This window comes from Pieris rapae, chromosome 17, assembly GCF_905147795.1.
Source record: "Pieris rapae chromosome 17, ilPieRapa1.1, whole genome shotgun sequence".
NCBI lineage: Eukaryota > Metazoa > Arthropoda > Insecta > Lepidoptera > Pieridae > Pieris > Pieris rapae.
Window position 1 is genome coordinate 4,765,422 of NC_059525.1, and position 17,911 is coordinate 4,783,332.

Sequence of the window (17,911 nt, forward strand, 5' to 3'; positions counted from 1 at the left end):
TTAATGACATAAAATTAACGTCTCGATAACAACCTACATATGTCAATTGTTAGTGAAATTATATGTTGTAATTTTATACATGATTTTGTGGTTTAACATAGAAATTCACTCGATAACAGGCGATATGTAATTTGTCTGATAAGTGTAATAGATCCTAATAATAATATATTAACATTGCAAGCTTTGCGTGTTTAAATCATTTACACATTTAGATATATAATAACTTTTTAGTGTTATTTCTTCACTCTTATGAGATTTTGTAAATAAATTTAGACAAACTTCTTTAAATATTAAAGCCATTTTTAATAAAATAATGACCAAGTGGCATATAATGATATTTCAAAAAGTCAAATATTCAAGTTCATTTTTTGATTGCTTCCCGTGTATCTTGCAGCACCATCTAATATAATAAGCTTAAAATATCCCTAACATCCCAGGGGATCTTACTTGTAAACATAAAAAATCTCGTAATGTCATTCTGGCTTTCTTATAATAAAAAAAAAACGTAAAATATTTAATAAATCATATCCGCTTAACAATTTATCACAAATAAAGTTTACACCGTCTAAGTATTACTAGTCTATGTAAACAGCGCGCACGCACAGAATACCAAAGACGTCCCGATATCGGCGCAAGCGCAAGGATCGGTGAAAACTCAAACGTAAAAACACGTATATCTGATAGCGTGGCATTCTTGAGACGAAATTTTGACGTCTGTGTCATGTTTGTCATGATTCATATAGTAAAACTTAATAAAAATTCCATTGGCAATTGTTTATTGAATATAATTTGGTAAGTTATATCAGTAATGAAAAAATCCTAACATTAATATTACACATCTTTAAAATTCAGACTTTGAATTATTAAAACACTGTAAGAATATATTATTTATCTTTATGAAAGAATTTTAATTTAATCTAACTTTGTTTAGATTAAATTAAACGTCTTTGCCACAATCCGTAAAATTATTTTAAGTACTTACCTACGTCATTTACATATAACCTAACAAAGGCGACCATCAAAGCCTGACATCATTCTGTGTAGATATAATTATTATTTATTTATTTATTTATTCATTTATGCATTATAAAGCTTTGTTTTTGAGTCAACCCACAAGGAAATTCATAATAAATCATTGACCGAAAATTGTCCCGCATTTGCCGCCAATTCACAAAAACAAATTAATGCAATATACGTCATTAGGTTACCAAAGAGTTCTGAAATTGAAATTCAAAAAAGTTTTCATTTGCAATATTTCTAACTGGCCATTTCTAAACATTCTCAGTGTTACCTAGATAGCTGCACCAACAAAGCCACACACAAAAACGAAACAAGTGATTTTCGAATTTCAATCACAAAAGTAGTGCAAAATAATCATTCTTATAATTAATAAGTTTATACAGATAAATATTCAAAAAAAGGACGTTGAAGCATAGCAAAAGAAACAAAGAAAGTGATAAAAGAATGCGCTGTAATCGGATCGAGAGCAGTGTTGGCCTAGTGGCTTCAGCGTGAGACTCTCATACCTGAGGTCGTAGGTTCGATCCGTGCACTAATGGAGTTTCTTTCCATGTGCGCATTTAACATTTGCTCAAACGGTGAAGGAAAACATCGTGAGGAAACCGAGATGTCTTAAACCTAAAAAGTTGACGGCGTGTGTCAGGCACTGAAGGCTAATCACCTACTTGCCTAGATTTAAAAATGATCATGAAACAGATTCAGACATCGGAGGCCAAGACCTAAAGAGGTTGTAGCGCCACTGATTTATTTATTATTGTAATCGGCTCGGCGATCGGACAAACATCAAGAATGATCGAGCCCTGCAGCCGATTGCACAATCTAGCCATTCTGTTTGTGGAATTATAAATAAAATTATTAGCTCTATAACCTTTTTAGCTCTGAGCCTTAGATTTCTGAATCTTATTCATGATCATTTGTCAATCTAATAGACAAGTAGGTTTTTGGGTCTCAGGCAAGATGGTTTCATCACGATGTTTCCTTCACCGTTTAAGTGAATGTTAAATGTTCACATAGAAAGAAAGTATATTGCGCACAGCCGGGAATCGAAATTACGACCTCAGGGATGGGAGTCACTCGCTGACGCCTTTAGGCAATACGAAAACTAGAGCTCGTGTGAATACAAAATATATCTGCTATTTTGCAATGTGTCAAACCTCTAGGATTAGAAATGCTCTATGTCAAGAACATATGTGGTAAATCCTGCATATTGTTGCATGATTTATAAAGAAATATATCATCCAGCAAATGCAAATTACGTAATAGTGTGACAGTGAAAACCATCATCCTAAAATTATCCACAACTTTTCTGAACTGTAAAATTGAAATAAACTCATTTAGATTAATACTGTTTATTTTTTAATTTCCTTAAAACCGGTGTATTCAAATTGATGCGACACAAAATGGTTTAAAAGTGGGTTATAAAAACTAGTTGTAATGACACGAATTTTGCTAATATTTTACAAACCAGTCTGCCATCATGTGTGTATGTAGCTCAAATGAACCGGGTATAAAGGGGCCCCAATATTTATATGCGGTTACATGTTTTAAACAAAAATATAAATAACAGTAACAATTGTAGATGAATCGTACAATATGTTACTAAGCCTGAAACTCGAAGACGGCTGAATCAGGTCGAGTATTATTTTATGTAATCCTTGAGGATTATTTTTATTTATTTATGAATAAAAAAATTGAAAGATATTAAAAAAATAGGACTTAGGTTTTTTCGGAAAAGCGAATATAGCTATGTTGGTATGTATCTACTACAAAGGGAGATTAAGTAAAATATCATATTATCGAAGTTCGCAGGTCAGCTAGATATTTTGATAGATAAAAGCCCAGAACAACATATTATATTAAAAATTTAACTCCAATTTGTTAGATTATGTACATTACAGTGCAGAGCAGTGTTGGCCTAGTGGCCTAATGAATTCTGATCATTTGTTAACCTTATAGGCAAGTTGATCAGCCTTCTGTGCCTTACACACGCCGTCGACTTTTTGGGTCTATGGCAAATCAGTTTCCTCACTATGTTTTCCTTCACCGAGCAAGTGTTATGTGATGCGCACATAAACAAAATGTCCATTGGTGCACATCTGGGGATTGAATCTACGACCTTAGGGATGAGATGTTGTAGACACCACCAGCAAAGGTTAAAAAATGTAAGCTCAAAGTTCGGTATATCTAAAAGCTTAATGTCATAAAATTTCTAAACAAGATAACATTTTAATATCGTTAGCGAGTGTCAACTAATAACCAGTGATAACGATCGTCAACATGTTAATTGTTATCACAACGTTAAGATTATGTCGTGTTCCTTAGACTTATTTAGTTGTGTTACTTGTATGTATTTTAAAGCTGTATTTTTTCTTTAGTTTACGCGATATTTAAATAATATAATAATGACGAAAGTTGATGAATCAGTTTTTCACTGACCACAATTCTTGGATATAGATAAAATTAGAAAAGTAATGAATTTGTTGATTCCTTTAAAAAAAACATTGATTAAAATTTACTTATAAAAAATTATAGTTTGCGTGATTATACCATTATATTATGATAGAACATTCGATCTTTTCTCTTTTGTTTTTCGTTCCTTTGTCGTTATATGGGTTATTTACTTCATTGTACTGTCTCCTACAGGCCTCCCCAGCGTAACACACTTTTCCGAACTGGTACAGAGGGAGGTCACCTGCAGCAACAATTTATACTAGTTTTCTATTTAAAAATTACTTTTTCTTGTTTGTACCTCATAACTACTGGGTCGATACTTTCAACCTTTTAGCTATAATTCTATATTGTCTTATATATAAAAAGTACAATTAAGTAGAATTTGTAACTAATGTTTACATGAAAAGTAATTAATTAATTTAAGCAATTCATTTCTAGAAGTAATTAACTATTTAAAAACGTTGATAAGTTTAATACATAAATAACATTAGCACAAACAAATAATCCCAACATTTATGTTTGACTATAACGCCACATTTGATATAGTAAAAAATAACGTAAATGATTTACAAAGTAAATTATGAGTCATTGTACCTGATAATGGAATTCCGAACGCGTCCCAGCAACATTAACTAATGTCCCATACAAAATGATAACAATTCCCTTTTGTTAGTTGACCAGCGACAACCGAATGAATAATACGTTTATCCTTAAATATGTCTAAACTAGTTTTTGTGCTTTTTGTGGTTGTGGTGAATGTTGTATCCGGAAAGATTGTTAACAAGTGGAAATGCCCGGAAGTACGTGCCGCTCCTCACTTCGATTTGGCTCAAGTGAGTTAAACAAGATAAATATCTTTTAATTCGAATCGTTAAGATAGCTACTCTATTTTATGTGTGTGCCAGTAGCATCATAATGGAGAACCCCTGAACTTCGTAATTTAACCGTTATTCTATTATTCACTATAAAGATACTATGCATTAACAAATATTTATAATTATTAAAAACTGAGATATAAGATGCAAATACCATAATTTTAACAGGCTATATTGGGATTTACTTACCCGAATTTGGATTATATTTACAATGAAAATTAATAAAAAACATGAATAATATTCCAATAGGTTAGAAAATGTTAATAAGGACTAAAAATATGCAGTTATTTATTAATTCACAAATATACATTTACCAGCCTGACAGTAATAAACCAATAATGTCGCAATGTGAAAAACATAATATATACAAAATCGCTACTGTGAAATCACTCCATGAACATTAAGTAAAATATATATAGAACGGGGCAAACAGACAGGAGGCTCAACCAATGTTAAGCGATATCGCCGCCCATGGACACTGTCAATCTCAATATATAATCTAATATATTTATTTATTTATCCTTTATTACCTTATATAAAAACATACACAACAAAAATATAAAAAAAACAGTTTACAAAAGATATAAGAGCGGCCTTATCGCTTACAAGCGATTTCGCTTTTTCGATATAATTACATCATATTAAACATAAGCAATCCCCAACTCTATTTACAAATAATATTTATTATTGAAGTATTACAAAGTTGCGTCGTTTATGGAAGTACCATGCGTGGGCGCCGGACGTGGAGTCGATAACAGTTCAACACGCCAAATTCATATTAAATTCAATTGCTACGTACCTTACATAATAAACGTATAGGCAATCAATGTTTTAATAATTATTATACATTATTAACGTTCTTATACGATCAAGACACATAACCTTTGAACCGTGGCAGACATTTTCATTTCGTTTCATTGATTATAAAGCAATCCGGAAATTGAACCTAGGACTTTCAAGTTGCCCTGGTATAGGAAGAGGATAGTATTCCGTTATATTTCGGGTATTTATATTATTTAATCTTACACTATGAAATACAAGATACGTTTTTGCATTTGTTTAATTTATCACTTATTAAGACCACGCGAGAAATAAATTTAAGACTTTACACATCAGTGGTTTACGGGACTTCAAACATAGTAGTTCACATAAAATCATTCACCGCTAGTCGTAGTCATTTGTCGCCATTTCCGACATATCTAACATCCATAGAAACCTAAATATTATAACTGAAAAAACACCAAACCTCTCGAACTGAAAATTATCCATGTCATTGCCCTACCCTAAAGGGCAACCGGGGCTATAGCCCCAGGACACCACAATAGACACTCTGGCAAAAAAAAACCGACTAGTAAACTTAGTGTTTAAATAAAACATTTTTTTTTTTCGATATATTTTTTTTAAATACTAAAGTAATCTAAAAATAATTTTCGGCCAGGGCACTTTCATACCTTTATTGCCCCGAGTCCGACTGATGTTCTATTTTAGAAGTTGTTTTTATGTTTGGGTTTATATGATACGACATCTAGAGTTGAGATTCAGAGATGAATTGGGATCGACAATCCTATTAACATTTTAGATATGAGTGCTCGAGATCACTTTATTTCAAAATAATAATAATTTACTTAAAATAGCTACAATCCTATTATTAATTAATATATAATAAAGGTCCGTTAAATAGTGATGGTATCAAGTTCGATTCCTATTGAAACGAAAACCTGAAACCTATGAAAGCCTGAGCAAACCGTCACTCACTAAACTAAACTAGATGAACTCGTGAACTTCGTATCACGTACATATATTTGTGCTCAAACATAATACAACATTTTTAAAACAATAGACAACCACAAACAACAACCATGAAACACACATACACATGAAAGCACCAATAAATATATGACAATCAAGTGACACTTCTTAATTTATAAAAAAACAGAAACACACAATGGGAAAATCAACTGTTGTTAAATATGTTTCTTTACAAATTATTTATGTTTAAACCTTCTCTGGACTTCCACATATAATTCAGGATCAAAATTAATCGGTCCAGCCGTTCTCGAGTTTTACGAAGACTAACGAACTGCAATTCATTTTTATATAGATAAAAAATACTGATAGGCCAGACGGATATAAGAAAAAAAATGTTTTAAATTCCATTAGCTTTGGATTTCTCTGATTTTAGCACTAGGTTTTATCTTAATTATCGACCTGATCAGAATTCAAAAAGAAAGCGTCATTCATTTAAATACTAATGCTGGTGTAGTGGAAAAGTTTTGCGCATTAATTAAAAAAAAAGTCTTATTCGAGAGGTAATAGTTCATAGAGATTTTAATGGATTTCAATTGATGAAAAAATCATTTAAAAACTTGACTAAATCGCGACACAGAATGAAAAGTTTTTTTATGTAATAGGAGGCAAACGGGCATGAGGCTCACCTGATGATAAGTGATACTGCTGCCTATGGGCACTCACATTGCCAGAAGGCTAAGGTAAAAGACAAGGAGGTGATCAGCCTTCTGTGCCTGACAAACGCTGTCGACTTTTTGCAAGGCAAGCCGGTTTCCTCGCGATACTTCCCTTCACCGTAAGAGCGAGTCTTCATTCGCACATAGATAGTCCCTTGGAGCACAGGAGATCGTATCTACGACCTCAGGAATGATTCGCACATGGATGAAACCACTAGGCCAACACTGCTTTTACTATGGCTGATATAAAATCTTTGAATAATGGTTAGAAGCTACCTTAATCTTATTCTTTGAGAAATAAAATATCTTTTTCTAATAGAACCGTACTTCGGTATCTTAGATGCCTAATTCAGTTTTAGTTTAGTTTAGAGCAGTACCCACCATTCCTATATAACGTATGCTTATAATAAAATGTAATGTAAGTTTCATATACCCGGGATTAAGGACATATGGACAAAGTTTATTGGTATAGTAACATATAACGGTTGTGAACATTAGCTAACTCATAACTCAAAGGAAACATGTTTGCTGATTGGTTTTTAATGAGGTGCCATTTTTATCTCGGCTATAGAAAGAATGTTTAATATGAATTATGAGATGTAAAATGTGTGAAAAGAAATTAATAATTCACAGACAATATGGGCGTAAGTCAAACGCAAAAACACCTGTTATAATGTAATAATTAGGAATTCTTCGGAAGCATATTTATAGGCTATGGCCACAATCTGATTGTTGTCTGGTTCAATGTAGGTATCAATAAGGTTATATATAGTAGTAAAAAGATTACACAAGCGCTGTTCTGTAATGAATAGTAAAAAAATGTTGCACAGTTTTTATAATATGCCACTGCTGTTAGAGAAAACAAATGAATTTAAAGAACAATAGAAAAAATCGTAAAAACTTCTGAACTGAAATCTCAAAATGTTTAATTTTATACTCACAGCATAAAAAGCCTCAAAGGAACATTCTAGATTTCTATTATCTATCAGTTTACGCTTAACGACATGGATAATCTCAGTATTAAATACGTAATCAACCATAAAATAGAAAGTGAAGGATTAAACCCGAGAGTAATATTGTATAATGTATGCAAATAACTACATTGAGTTGTCAGTTTATATCTATTGTTATGGTAACCAGTTATGATTAAGCTACTGTTATTGTTTGAGGATTAGAGAGATCGCAAAATGTTTGCCATTGAAAGTGACAGTATTCAAATAGAAAATCTACAGACGCCTTAAGTGATAGTATAGAGCGTGGGAGATGTGCGAATAGAATTGTCTAAATTAATAAAAGACAATGTATACAAATAAGTATAGGCGTATATACAAGTTGTGTGTGACTGTTTAATTGATGTTTGTTTAATTGTTAGCCTCAGGTTAAAGAAAAGATAACACACTAAAAGCGGGAGCTTTTGCTCCCAAACAACAAAATTATAATTTGCATTGAACAGGTGATCGAACCCGATACCTCAGGCTCTTAGGTCCCTTTTTGAACCCACATTACACTTATGCAATATAATGATAATTCAATAAATTTTAGAAACTTTTAACATATTTTTTTTATTAAAGTATTTAATAACATTTCAGCGATATCTTTTAACAGAATCTAGATTGGTTAAATAAATGTAAATGTTATATAAATGTGACGCCTGTATTTTTAGCATTAGCAATATACATTTAAACGCTGCTTTACTCTTATAAGAGGCTGTGTTAAAAATGGGTGAATTAATCAATTTAATTTTTAAATTTTATATTCATAGATGCTGGGAGACTGGTTCGTTGTGGAATACTATGCCAGTGCTGAAGAAGCATTATCATACAGTTGCATGAGAGCTGTCTTTACTGAGGACGATCATGTACAAGCTGAAGGTATGAATAAATTAATTATCCAAAAAGCTTAAAGAATTAACTTATTAACTTGTAAAAATAATAGAAAAACGTATATTTATTTTTACAAGTTACAGTTATACAAGTAGTAATTATTCATTTTTTCAAGTAAAGCACAATTTCAAAGACTTACATACCATAAAGTATCTATAAAAGGAGCATCATTAATAATGTTTAATAATTCAGTTTGTTTCAACTTTGCTGCGATAGATGGCGTTAATTGAGCAGAAGTTTGGCTCCGATTCTAATATTTTGTCTAGAAACACAACGTTGCAGTCTCTGACTGACCATAATGTTGTATCTATAAAAATAAATGTTATTTACCAGAGATAATCTGTATAGATAATATACTAATAATACTTACCGTGCAAAATGTATGGGACTTCAAAACGGGCACCATTTACGCTTTTTACCATCTATACAAGGCTTTATTTTCTTTATTAATTAAAGATACAGATCCACAATTGTTTGTATCATCGCATTCGTGTCATATATCAAATAAATATCTACATGTAACAAATACTTACTTTGCGTTGATACACAAGTATCTGTTTATATATAATTTAATATAAAGGCCCTACTAATTTTGTAAATATGTATAATATCTTTATCGAATTTATTGAATATTCAATGTCTGATTTTTAAATTTACATATGTTGCTGGTTATGCGACTTTAGTCTCCATTGTTATATGGAGTTAAAGTTATATCAAAATATACCAGTAAATTTCATAAAATATTTTTCTTTGTTGTTATTAATTTAACATGCAATTCAAGATGGAACGATAGAATGGACGCCCGCTGTGACGATGAATTTTACCTACCGGTACGCAGACGATCCTATTGGCGAGACTTTGTATGGAAATATCACTTGGAGGGTTGACCTGAATGAGCCCGCACATTGGACTCATTCTGAACGAACCTGTGAGTATTAAATTGAGGTTTGAATACAATAGTTTATTTTTTATGAGATAACTGGGTCATTTGCTGGGATTTTTTATAAGGCGCATATTTTGTAAGGGATATATAATATAAATATGTTATTTAGTAGGGTAACTATGCGATATGATACCATGAACCTCTTACCTCAGAGATCGTTAGTTCCAGCCTCTGCGGCACACTAACGGATTTTTATTTAGGTAGACTCTCTCTGCTACTAAGCAGAGAGAGTCTACCGTTAGTAGATAGACTTGTGAAAGAAAATCTAAATATTGAAAATCTAAAATATTTCAGGCAGTTTGATCAGTGTTACAGGTGTCCAAATGTAGCTAAACCTTCTTCAGTTATTAATGACGTTATATTCTTTACTTTCCCTTTGATGTAGCTACAAATTAAAATGTGCATATTACATGCCATGTCTTCATACGCGTCTATAAAAGGTTTTATGTGGCATAAAGACACAATATAAAACTTTATAAGCAACTGCAACACTTACTTACGTACTTACCTCTCTTACTGTTTACTACAACGTAGTATCGAACATTTTTTACGTACAATATTTTATTAGTGCTGTTTCCATATATGCCGGAGAAATAGCCTGTCATTGTCATTACGTCACAGAGCGTATAAATAAACAATTCACTCAACAATTGGTTAAATTCAAAACCGTTAAAACTAGGGGCTTACTCGGTTGCTTGATCTATAAATTAACGACTATGCAGTGGTTGATAGTAATAGTAATTTCATAGTCACGCTAATTTAAACCCGGCCCTTATTTAGGTGCTAATTTCGTTCTTGTAACTTTTCAGATATTTTTCTTTGATTCTGTCATATATATATGACTATATGTATTATATATAAATATAACACTCTTGATTACAGATGATGGTATTTACAACACATACGTACTAGACACGGAGTATAAAACCTGGGCTCTCCTACTGCATTGTGCTGAGCAAAGAGAAGGAACTCGGTATTTGACTGCATTTGTTTTGTCCAGAACTACGGGACTGCCGAAAAACGTCATGGCATACTTGAGGGATAAGCTACCGAGGTCAGAATCAGATATTCATGGTTGTTTCTTGTGTCTTAAATAAATCAATCGCACTCTTTAGGTTTCGGCCTCATATGGCCTGAATCTGTTTCATAATCATTTTTAAATTTAATACCTATATATGTGCTATAACTCCTGTACCTGACACGCCGTCGACTTTTTGGGTCTAAGACATGTCGGTTTCCTCACGATGTTTGCCTTCACCGTATGAGTAAGTGTTAAATGCCCCAATAGAAAGAAAGACCATTGGTGCACAGCCGGGAATCGAACCTACGACCTCAGGTATAAGAGTCGTACGCTGAAGCTAGGCCAACACTGCTCCATTGTTTCTTAATTAGTAATACTTTAATTATCTTGATAATACAATACCGGATAATTGGCAAACAATGACTATTAGCCATGCTAAGGTACAAACTGCCTAACGATCGGTTTGACTTTGACACACAATTAAAATATTGCTGAAATGTATCTGCCTCCATCAGCATTTTTAATTAAGACAAAGTCTATTACTAATACTATTGCTATATATACTCAAAATAGTAGAAAAAAATAATTCTTTAGGATGATATGAATAATAAATATAATATAGGTATATATATTTTACAAGGAAATTAATTAATAAAGCTTTTTATTAATGTGACGAATACTTAAATGATCCTAATCCTTGGGATTGATTTGCTCCAGTTCAAACAATTTGTATTAAAAACTTGGCGATTGAAAAGTTTCTTGCCAGTTCTTTTTGCCCGCTCTACGCCCTTGACTTGCGAACTGGTAGTAAATGTAATTTTACAATTAATTTTTTTTTGACGTTCATAAGTGTACTTGTTTACCTAGATGAATAAAGATATTTTGTTTGTTTGTTATAATAAATAAATAATAAAATATAGGTACCATACAGCTGGTATGAAGCCCTCAGCTAAGGTAAACCTCAATTATTTCAGATACGACGTCGATATCAACTACGTATTTCCTATACCACATAAAGATTGTTCCGACAAGCCAGCAAGACCGGATGATTCACCTGTCCTCGTGGAAGTTGGAAGCAAAGTACCTTTAAGACCTAATGTTAGCTACAAGATCTCTTTTGGAAATTAGTGAAATAATTTATTTTCTGTACAGATATCTCTACCGCCCAGTCAGTACATAAAAACAAATGAATAACATTAAAATTAAAGTCTTTGAAATGTGTAGGTGTAATTTACACGTCTATCTATAATTTGGTGTTGTTTTCAAACCAATTTTTATGTTCTCCGAAAAGCAGACTACAGGCTACTAATTGAACGAAGTGCGTGGCCTACCTAAGCAGGTTATAAGTATTTAAGTAGTTCAAAGAAACCTTGCAACATAGTAATGATAGAATTTTATACACTGAAATCCATTTGAATATTTTTTTTTTTTGATATATATAACTATCGAGAATATGAATATAAATTATGTTTTGTTAGATTATAAGTTAGCGTATCCGGTAAATAATTTAAAACTATTTGGAACTGCAGCTGTTCATATTTAACAAATTTTATATTCATTTCACAAAATAAAATTGTCGTAATATATTGTGTTTTATTTTCCATTAATCTTTCAATTAATCTAAAAACGTTGCAATTATGAATCTGTTACACATTCTAATCCTGCGTTTACTTATATAATGATGGCTATAGGTAGGACTCAAAATACCTATTGTATTTAAAATTTTCATATAACAGACCTCTATCTGCACGGACACATGCTTCATATTTATAAAATGATATATCTTGAAAGTCTATACTGATAGAAAATCTTTACAATTATTAAGGTCACAAATTCTAGAGGCATATAAAAATTACATTTGTTTATAATTTATACAACGCACTACGCTGTTTAATAAAGAATTACAATGAATATGATAAATCTTTATAACATTTTATTTACGTGGGTATTGAAACATCTCAGGGGCCATACATTTGTATAAGAGTCGTCAGAGTCCTAAAAGGCGTCGAAGGAAAAAAACATCGTATTCTATATTCAGTACTGCGTCATCATCTACAATTTTTTGGTCCCTGAGATATTCCATTACCCACGGAACTAAATATCAATAGAAACTAGGGCTATTTGAAAATGGAGAAAGATTTCTCTATTTATTGAATAACCCTCGTTTAAATTGGAGAACATTAACGTAATTATAGGTTGGTATTAACTTTATCTCTAACGAACGGAGTTTCAAACAATGATTAATAATTAGTATTCTGTAGCTGTTATCCAAAGACAATAAGCACGCACCTCTGTATGAACACGTATTATGACATTCAGACTTGACCGTGTCTAAAATATATTGAAATTATCTTCAAACTGTTCTACTAACAAGTATTAAAACGAATTTGTTTCGCAGAGTATGGTGATTTCGCAGATGTGGCGTTGTAACCTGATTTTAATTAATGGTCATCAGGTGTAAGTTACGCCTCCTTGAGAGACATGCTACATTGTTAATAGAGTTTAACACTACTTACACAAAACATATATTTGACAATAGAAGAATATATAAGATGGGCTGAAATGTTATTAAATATAGTTGCCTTTGAGAGCGATACAACAATAATAGCGGTCATACAATTTTTTTTTAGTCTCAAATCGGCTTCAGTTTTTGGCGATTACCTTTTCATCGGTGCAAAATTTTCGTCCAGTGTTTATTTACTTGAGATCTAAAAACAGATTACAATCTGTATGCCACACCTTACAGACATATTTTTAGTTTATTCTAATTCAATGATCAAAAATTGTTTTACAAATGCAAATGGAATGTCCTTGAATCAGAATAGTTATTTATAATGATTTTAATAAAACTGTCTTCTATCTTCGTGAGTAATTACAATGCCGATTAGCAGAAAGTTCTAGGTCCTTTAAAAATATATATCAGTAAGGTTTTTGGGTCAGAAAATGCTTTATAAAAATAAAATAATAATAATGGAAAAATTAAACTGCCCCATTGTTAATCATAGGACCTAAAATGCAAGCTACGTTTCGATTCATAGTTTACGCCAAGTAAAGAATTCTTTTTGTCAGAATTACGTATTTGTTCATCTTTGATGAAGCGTATATATTTCAGACGTATTGCGCAAACGCTTATTATATATGTAGGGAAACAGTTGGAACAATTTTCGTGAAAACCTCGAGAGTCATGGGCGAGGTACGGACGTGCGTGATCTTATTATTCGTTCTAATGCATGTTATTCATGCGCAAGTAAGTTTTATTGTTTATAAAGTTTAGAAAACAAATCCCTATAATAATCTATAAGAAGGTTCAACTAGAAAACCTTTTTCATAATGTTGTTATATTTTTAATATTACCTTTTAGTTAATTTACTTTTGGGTTGGCTAGAAGAAAGTGTTCTTAGCGCTTTTTGACCATACCCATACACCAGAAATTATACCAAAATCGTTCAGAATTTTTAAATCCATCCATTCGTTTTAAGATAAGAATGAGAGTGCATCGGAAGTAAGATCTAGATTAACTATCTTAAATGCGCAGAAATAGCTGTATCATAATGTCTGAGTTCGCAATAAGACAAATTATACTTGCAAATTTATATGAATTCGATTATTATTTAAAGTAATACATTATAGTATTAAAACGACAAAACCTTTAAAGTACAAACTTTTATATTTTAAAGTGTAGTTCTATATGTTTACATTATTGTTGGCTTATAATTTTCAGTACCATAATCACTTTATAAACATAGCTCTGAGGTTATGTATTAATATATGTACTGAGATAACTTAGACACTGCGTTAAAGCCATTATTTTTACAGTCATATTTTGATTCGTTCATATGTGACTTCTTATGTGGTGACGATGACATGTTCGGCTTATGTGAAGATTGTTCATCCGAAGAATCCTCCGAATCCACATCAACCAAGAAACCTACAAGTTCCGAGCCTTTAACTCCTACGCAAAATATTTCTATAAAAATACGTAAGTAAATCTGTGATACGTTAAAAGTAACAGGGTTTTAGAACTGTAAATTTCTCTTTACCTCTTCAAGAGTGTAGATTCTTATGAATCACATGAAATTTTGAATACTTTCGCTGGCACATTTACATTTTCAAGGGAATAGGGGTTGATGACGTGCACAGCTAATGCGCGCCAGGCGATGGTGACCGTATTTAACATGCTATGACTTATCAATAAAGATATCTTATCTCTTCTTCTTACAGACATACCTCATATAGGGAACAGTACCCTTAGCGATTGAGCACTATCGCTAGTCAAGCACTTGGAGTAAAGAAAATTAGATTAATTATTTTTTATTAAGATAGTACTTAATTTGAGATTAGAGGATTTATTAAGGCAAAATTATTATATCGCAAGTCCGATATAATGATTGTTTTCAGTTTCATTATGGACGGAGTACAAAAGGAAAAAAAACATATTAAATTCTACGTTTGGTATACTTGCCTTGCGGATATCAATATAAAAGAAACTACGCTTTTCAGAAACGCTGTTGCTTTAAAAAAGTCACTATTATGTTTCAATTTACAGCCGCATCTGAAGGAACATCTTTAGACATTTTGAACTGGAACGGTCTATGGTCTGTGAGCGTGGATGCCCAGAGTAAACCATCTGCCTCTTCTGCTCCCCCTGCAGAAGCTTCCACGACCCCAAAGTCCACTGCTGCATCAGAATCTACCACTGGAGCATCTACAACTGCTGCGGCTAGACGATAGATATCGAACCGAATTTAATAATTGTATTATAATTAATATGAAAAAGGTGCAATATTTCTTAGTACTATAAGTACTATATTACTAGATATAATATAGTACTAGAAGTACTATATAGTTAATTAGCCATTTAGTAGATTTTAGTTTAGGTATGTAGCCATATATGTAATTAAACAATTTATCCGCGACAGAGAATTGACGAAATCAGTCACCATTTATCTTTCCACAACTAAGCATTTTTAAGGCAGGTTTGATCAGTAGAAACGATCGAACCAATTCTTTAAAGGCCTTGTGAGCCTTTTTTGAGAGCGTGTTCTATGGGCGATATCACTAAACCTCCTGTTCCCCTGTTCTATAAAAAAAACAATACTCTGACACTATTTGCTATAAACTTTATCTTAGGCACTTCGAAATTTATTTATATATACTCCTAAAGTGAAACTAAAAATGTAAAATTAAGAAGCTTGTGCCATCAATAAAATATTTAACTGAGCATATTTAATTTATGAGTAGTGTTAATCTACGCAGGCTAGGCTAAATCAAGTCTCAGGTACATGGCATTTTTACTGAATTAAGTCGGCTATATAAAGAATTCATTTGGTCCTTTGGATGCTCTGTCTTCATCATTCACTTGAAAGCAGTACTGAAACTGTGATTTTTTTATAACGAAGTGTAAAAGATCAGACGTACAGTGTATATCGCATAATATAAATTAGAGAGAGTTCCACTTAAGAAATAATACAAATACCAAACAATATGGTTGTACCAATAAGCTTATTATCTTTTAACAATTTTATATGAAATTGTAAAATTAATCTGTTTTTTTATAATTGTTACACTTAAAGTATTAAAGTTTAATTTTAAGGTACGTATTCTATTATAAGATAATACAAATGTTGTATTGTTTTTATTTATATTGTGGTAACTATGCTTTAAAATAATATTAAAGTAACTTAACAAAACCAACATCACTGTAAGAATAAGTAATAAATATTTAAGTTCTTTACAGAAATACATAGATACATAAATGCATGGATAACAGATAACAGAAAAAAAACAAATGAACAGATTTTTACAAAAAAGCTTAGATTACGATAGAATAGAATATATTTTACATAAATCAAGTATCATCGCGATATTACCCAATTCCAACATATAACTCTTGGACTATTTTTTCGTGGGGAAATTAAGCAATACACATGCCCGCCCGTGACTCGACTGATTTATGGTGGAATATGTCAGGCTTGTTATTGTTCATAATAACGGCATCACCAGCAATCGTCCGAGGCAGGACACGGTATCAACGTAGCCCTGTTCACAGCCTTTCCCCACCAACTACTTCTTTTATAGATATATTGACCAAAATTATAATGAATATGATAATTATAAGGTATCTTGTATAGTTTAAATTTTCCCTTCATCATATTTATATAGTACCTAAACTATGGCAAAAAGTAAAGAAATGTTGCATAGGTTACAATGAATTCATACTAATAAACAATAAATGTGATAAATTGTGATTTTATAAATTTCGTACTTTGTGTACTAGTCTTTCCTGTCTGCTGTCATCTTTGCATATATTAGTATACGTTAAATAGATTCATATAAGTTTATATTTTATTTTTCTGCAGATAAATACATAAAACGAATTAATTAGAAGTATATAATGTAATACAATAAACTCACCGTAACTATGAATAATTCTTGCTATACATATATTATATTTTAATATGCAATACCACAACATAATTATTGATCTCTTTAGATATTTGATCTGAATAATCTGCTGATTTAATATGCGCATATGTACTAGATGGTACGACATATTTTGTTTGTTTCATAGGCCTATTTTTATGACCAATCTCGACTGTACAGAGCAGATATAATAGTCATTATTATAATAAACCCTTGGTTGCTACCGACTGAGGTGTTACTTGATTGTGCTTGGTCCAGTTTATGTTTAAGACTAAGAGAGAAGTTTTACGAGTTCTTAATGAGTAATATGGAAGTTGTATGGAAACTAATCACTGTAAAAGTAAATAGTTTAATTTACTATTTCAACGCTAGTAGCTAAGCGAATATTTATAAATGAAATATTACATGAAAAAAATATAGCATAGTGTGCAGTCATGTTTATTTATTTCACAATTCTACAGCTAACATATATAACAAACAACAATTCAACAACAATTATATTAAGGAAAAAGCCAAAGACGGAATACTATAATATATACGAACAGTAAATATTTACGAAAGGTTTTTTCTTTTTATTAAATACATTTAACAATGTAATACCTAATTTGGCTTGTTGTGTGTTGGTCTTAAAGTGAGGGTATCTACGCTGATGTGTGTATAGGTGTGTATGTGGGTTGTGCTCATGTTGCTAATATATAATGCGCTATGGATATTCCTATTCCTTCTAAGGATATACCTCGATACTTCAAATAAGTCGAGCCTTAAAATAATAGTGATCGACTACATATGTAAGACCATGAGACTGTTGAGTTTTTATTCAAGGACAAATT

At 31.7% G+C, this 17,911-nt stretch overlaps 2 protein-coding genes across 3 annotated transcripts; both read left to right on the top strand.

The window, feature by feature from the left end:
* Nucleotides 1-4,119: 4,119 nt before the first annotated feature.
* On the top strand, nt 4,120-12,221 carry LOC111003792. The gene is made up of 5 exons (XM_022274476.2): nt 4,120-4,304; nt 8,574-8,682; nt 9,476-9,622; nt 10,520-10,691; nt 11,633-12,221. The coding sequence occupies exons 1-5, from the start codon at nt 4,188-4,190 to the stop codon at nt 11,784-11,786; spliced, it is 699 nt and encodes a 232-aa protein (XP_022130168.1). The 5' UTR covers nt 4,120-4,187; the 3' UTR covers nt 11,787-12,221.
* Nucleotides 12,222-13,784: 1,563 nt separating this feature from the next.
* On the top strand, nt 13,785-16,283 carry LOC111003795. Of its 2 annotated transcripts, XR_006750793.1 has the most exons (4): nt 13,785-13,905; nt 14,475-14,637; nt 15,205-15,459; nt 15,505-16,283. XR_006750793.1 is itself a non-coding variant. In XM_022274482.2 (3 exons), the coding sequence occupies exons 1-3, from the start codon at nt 13,843-13,845 to the stop codon at nt 15,387-15,389; spliced, it is 411 nt and encodes a 136-aa protein (XP_022130174.1). In that variant the 5' UTR covers nt 13,785-13,842; the 3' UTR covers nt 15,390-16,283. The 2 variants fall into 2 exon arrangements, 1 of the variants encoding a protein (XP_022130174.1); XM_022274482.2 differs by having other exon boundaries at nt 15,205-16,283.
* The last annotated feature ends 1,628 nt before the right edge of the window (nt 16,284-17,911 follow it).

Bases quoted from the DNA above. Each gene is read 5' to 3' on its own strand.
- LOC111003792 (XM_022274476.2), top strand. From the start codon at position 4,188: ATGTCTAAACTAGTTTTTGTGCTTTTTGTGGTTGTGGTGAATGTTGTA. The intron at 9,623-10,519 runs GTGAGTATTAAA...TCTTGATTACAG, and splicing joins GACTCATTCTGAACGAACCT to ATGATGGTATTTACAACACA. The intron at 10,692-11,632 runs GTCAGAATCAGA...CAATTATTTCAG, and splicing joins TTGAGGGATAAGCTACCGAG to ATACGACGTCGATATCAACT.
- LOC111003795 (XM_022274482.2), top strand. From the start codon at position 13,843: ATGGGCGAGGTACGGACGTGCGTGATCTTATTATTCGTTCTAATGCAT. The intron at 13,906-14,474 runs GTAAGTTTTATT...TTATTTTTACAG, and splicing joins TGCATGTTATTCATGCGCAA to TCATATTTTGATTCGTTCAT. The intron at 14,638-15,204 runs GTAAGTAAATCT...TTCAATTTACAG, and splicing joins AAATATTTCTATAAAAATAC to CCGCATCTGAAGGAACATCT.